The sequence below is a fragment of the Sinocyclocheilus grahami genome, unplaced genomic scaffold, assembly GCF_001515645.1.
Source record: "Sinocyclocheilus grahami isolate Dianchi unplaced genomic scaffold, SAMN03320097.WGS_v1.1 scaffold466.1, whole genome shotgun sequence".
Taxonomy (NCBI): Eukaryota; Metazoa; Chordata; class Actinopteri; order Cypriniformes; family Cyprinidae; genus Sinocyclocheilus; species Sinocyclocheilus grahami.
In genome coordinates, this window is record NW_015505645.1 from 1,307,713 (window position 1) to 1,312,226 (window position 4,514).

The following is a 4,514-nucleotide window of genomic DNA, read 5'->3' on the forward strand; positions in this document are numbered from 1 at the left end:
CCCATCACTTTTAGACACACTCAAAGAGGAAAACACCGTGACAGGTGTCGATTTAAAAGTATGCACATTCCTACCTTATTTGTAAATTAAATTAATCTCCAATCCTTCTTATAGGTTTTAGGTTTATCCATAATTATTCGAATGCTAGAAAGTAAAGTAAAACCAAGTAAAACCCGCCAAATAACATAGTTACGTTATGATACGTAATATTCAGAAGGTGGGGAGATGGGGGATTCCCCCTCTCTATATGTCTCTGCATCGACTGAATTATTTTTTTTTATTCATTTATTTTTATTCCCAGTGAATAGGAGTTCAAACTCCCACCCGGGTGACACTACTCCAATGATTGACCATGCAAAATACCATAATAATAATAATAATATCTTTAAAATATTGCCAAGTAACGTTGCAAACTTTAATTGTAAGCGACACAAGTATACGAAAAACAAAGGTATTGTTTCCTATTTTTTCCTGATGTTTGTTATTATTTAAATAAAATGTATATAGCTACATTTTTATAAACCTTTGTTTTATTTATTTACCACTTAGGCATGTTGACAATAACGTCTTCAACATTGTCTATGACCAGAAATGTTTTTAGTGGACAAAATTTGCTTTACTTGAAAAAGCATGAAAATATACAGTTATAATGTTTTTTTTTAATAAAGGCCTTCTGAAGCGAAGCAATGCATTTGTGTAAGAAAAATATCCATATTAAAAACTTTATAAAACTTAATCTCTAGCTTCCACTAACTGTCGTATGCAAGTTCACAAGAGAGTGGCGTTCCAGCGGATGATGTAGGACGTAGGTGTAGCGTAAACTCCAGTGAGAATATGTTAGTCTCGCGAGTTTTGTTTACAGCAAAGGAAAACCAGTGTCCTCTTGGCTTATATCGAAACCTCTGACATTTTTCTTTCCAAATTCTCGTTTTGTTCTTCTAATTAGTGACCGGTGTTTTGATTTGCTCTATCCACTGCACTTCCACATTCGTCACCTCTCACCGGAAATTATTGAAATATTAACTTAAAATCAAACTTTTTTTTTTTTTTTTACAAGTAACTATTTTATGTCTAAGGGGTTTGGCAACAAAGTTTTTATTATCAACAAATAAATATGATGCTAACCCAATCCCAATAGGACATACCAGTATATGAATAACCATGCAGATCACATTTTTATATTTTGAACTACTGTTAATTTGATACAAAATCTTAAAAACAGAACAATACACTATATTTAATATAAGAAAAAAAAACATTTTAAATGCACATCCCTGCTAAAAGTGTATTTACATCAACATTTAGGAGTTGACCTCAAAGTTGACACACATGGACTAAAAGCCTCAAAACTAATTCTAACTAATTTCATTTATTTAAATGTGATTTACACACATTAAATTGTTAATCAAGGGTCATTCTTAACCCATGGTAAATGTTAATTCATCCTGGGTAGTCATGTTTCATGATTTCACACTGTATATTTGTAAACCCTGGGCTAACATTCTTATTTACATATTTATGAGGTCACACTACACTCCTCTTTCACTCTAATTTACTAACCTTTTCCAAATTACAAGTTAAAACAACGTTAACCCAGGGTTGTGCACAATGTTTAAGCCCTACAGAAGCAACTTCTATGCTAAAGTTAAGTTTACATCACATTTATTCATTTAGAAGACACCTTTATCCAAAGTAGCTTACAACGGAGGAAAACAACAAATTCATCTTAATGAAGCATTGTCGAGAATAGTATAGGCTAGAACAGAGGGAAATTAAAAAAATGGTGAATGTGTAAAAGGAGGTTTGATTTAAAAAAAAAAAAAAGAGTCAACATCAGCAGGAAACAAAAAGAAAGGCATTTTAGTGATTAATAAAAATACATAAACTGAACAACCTCATTAATCAGCAGGAAGGTTGTTGGAAAAACTAGTCAACCATGTGACCCATCTCTAGCCTGTCCATTCATCCAGATTTTCTTTGCTCCGTCAAGCTGTGTTTTTGCAACCCACCTGTAAGCGTTGAGGAGGTCTCTACAGGTGGCATTGTTTTTACAGGGGTTTGATGAACATTCATCGGTCTCCCATTGACAGAACTCCCCCTCCCAGCCGGGTAGACAGAGGCACTCGTAACTCTGTAATGCAAATGAAGACAGCAAATAATCAGATAATACACAACGGTGTAACACTTTCATCTAACCCTTGCATATTCTGTCACCAATCACTCGACACACCTGAAAATGTCTTCATTAAAACATTCACAGTAATAGAACAGAGTAAGAGATGACAGTAAAGCAAAGCACTGTGATGTTAAATAAATAATTAATCCAAAATTCTATTATTTTTAATATTTTTACCCAGGTGCTGGGTAGTTTTTTTGTAACTCAGCTGCTGGGTCATTTTTACTGTCAATGCAAATGATGAACCCCCTCACATAACTACACTCTAAAAAATGCTGGGTTGTTTCAACCCAACTTTGGGTCAAATATGGACTAACCCAACCTTTGGGTTTAAAATTTAATGTAAAATTTTAACCCAAAGGTTGGGTTAGTCCATATTTGACCCAAAGTTGGGTTGAAACAACCCTGCATTTTTTTAGAGTGTACCCAGTGCTGGGTCAGTGTAACCCAATGTTGGGTAAACTGTGCCAAGCCAGTTAAAACTGGTTATGTTTGTCAGCGGTCATTTGTGTTCTGTCTTGAGAGAAAACTTCCTTTGGGGAAACATCCTGAATGAAATTAAGGTCAGCTCACATTTAATCTTTTTTGTTTACATGTACGTCGCAGATAACATCTGCTAGGAATGCTAGCCTACACCAGACCTACACTCAAAGCGAACAACGCACCGGCGCCACCATGGAAATTTCACCTCCTACCAAACAAATGCACAACCAGGGCTGAAACACGATGCTACATGTTATATGTAACAAAGTTTCCGTATGCACCATTGACTACAACTGAGTGCTACTGATCTAGTGCGCTAGCGAGCTGTGGTCGTTTGACGGGTTGAAACCCAAACTTAAATGGCTGACATGAGATGGCACGAGGTGAAGCTGATTTTGATGTAACTTTTCAATCATGCATGTATAAGATTGTCATTTAATGAACTGGAACAGCTTACTAATTCCAGTTTTCTTCCCACAGATTCCCAGTGACTGCTTTTGCTGCTCCTGTCATGTCCTAAAACACTTACTGAATGTTTTTGAGTATTTTATGACTGTAAAAGACTGACTTACCATTGGATAGAAAAATATTGTATATGAATATATAACAAAGATTTTAGAGTGCATTTTCATTATTTAAAATGAAAAACCTTCAATATCAGGTTGACTGACCCAGCACTGTCAAAAAACAACCCAGCAAATGGGTTAATGTAATGTCAAAATAACTCAGCATGTTCTGCCCAATATTTACTCAGTGCTGGGTTGCCAAATAACCCAGAAATGGTTGTTTATAACCCATCATTTTTAGCGTACTTTTATTCAAAAATGCTTTTAAATTGATCGAATTTACATTTATACACTCTAAAAAATGCTGGGTTAAATACAACCCAGTGCTGGGTCTTGAAGCATGAAACAAGCAAACGAATAAATCTATATGTACCTTCCAATTCCTTTCTCTTAGTCTGGAAAAAACAAACAAACAAAAAAACTAAAACATACACACAAGGCGTGTAGTTGAGGTTTATATTATAATTTGCACTGAGGGCAATCTGTGGGCAGCTTCAACTCTCAACCTACCTGGTATTAACTCCAAATGTATTTAGCATGGTTTTCAAAGTTGTTATCTTTACAGAAGAGCAACCACTGCTATGCAAATGCACTCTCTCTACCACCCACCACTGCACATCAGATATTCAGGCATGTCTTTAAAGGCATGCAAACTATTAATTTTGGCATAAATTACTAAAGAAATCTGCATGAGCCACACATTTCAAAGAGAAATATTCAGAATTACACCCCATGCTCTGAAATGAACGGCACTTGAAGTGAATGAATTTGTGCGCTCTACTTAATGCTCGAATACGAGATACAATGTAAATGCATCTTCTTCTTTTCTTCAGACGTGCTGTCCTTTCCGTCTTGGTGAGTTTACTGCGACTCTCCCATCCACTTTGTCATTAAAGTTTTCATTATGAAAATGAATCACTGCGGGTGGTTTGTTATCTGTTATTTTGCATGGCAAAGGTTTATTCAATCTCATCCCATGCAAAGGAAATGAGCGCAGGTTTGCACAGTCAAGGCATGGTTAGAGTTCTTCATCATGGCTACCCTGAGGGTTTATCCTGGAGTGCATGCTAATCTGTGCTTCATCCAGATGCAGACACAGTGTTAAGCTCTGCCTAATGTAATTTGAGCACCGCAGGCCTTATTCATAAGACAGAAGAAGCTATGCAGACATGGTGTGATAGATCAGATGCCTCCAGAAGACTTCTGTTTTTCACCCCTGGCTAAGGATAGTATAATCTTATTTAGGCTGCTAAATCATCAGCTGGGATCGTAGCTCTCCCGAGAAACCC

General features: G+C 36.2%; 1 protein-coding gene across 1 annotated transcript in view; it reads right to left on the reverse strand.

The window, feature by feature from the left end:
- The window catches only part of eys (eyes shut homolog), a 250,507-nt gene that overhangs the window by 145,997 nt on the left and 99,996 nt on the right, over positions 1 to 4,514 (reverse strand). The window contains exon 20 of the mRNA XM_016235318.1: positions 2,010 to 2,131. Coding sequence (XP_016090804.1) covers positions 2,010 to 2,131 — 122 coding nt within the window. The remainder of the gene's footprint in view (positions 1 to 2,009; positions 2,132 to 4,514) is intronic.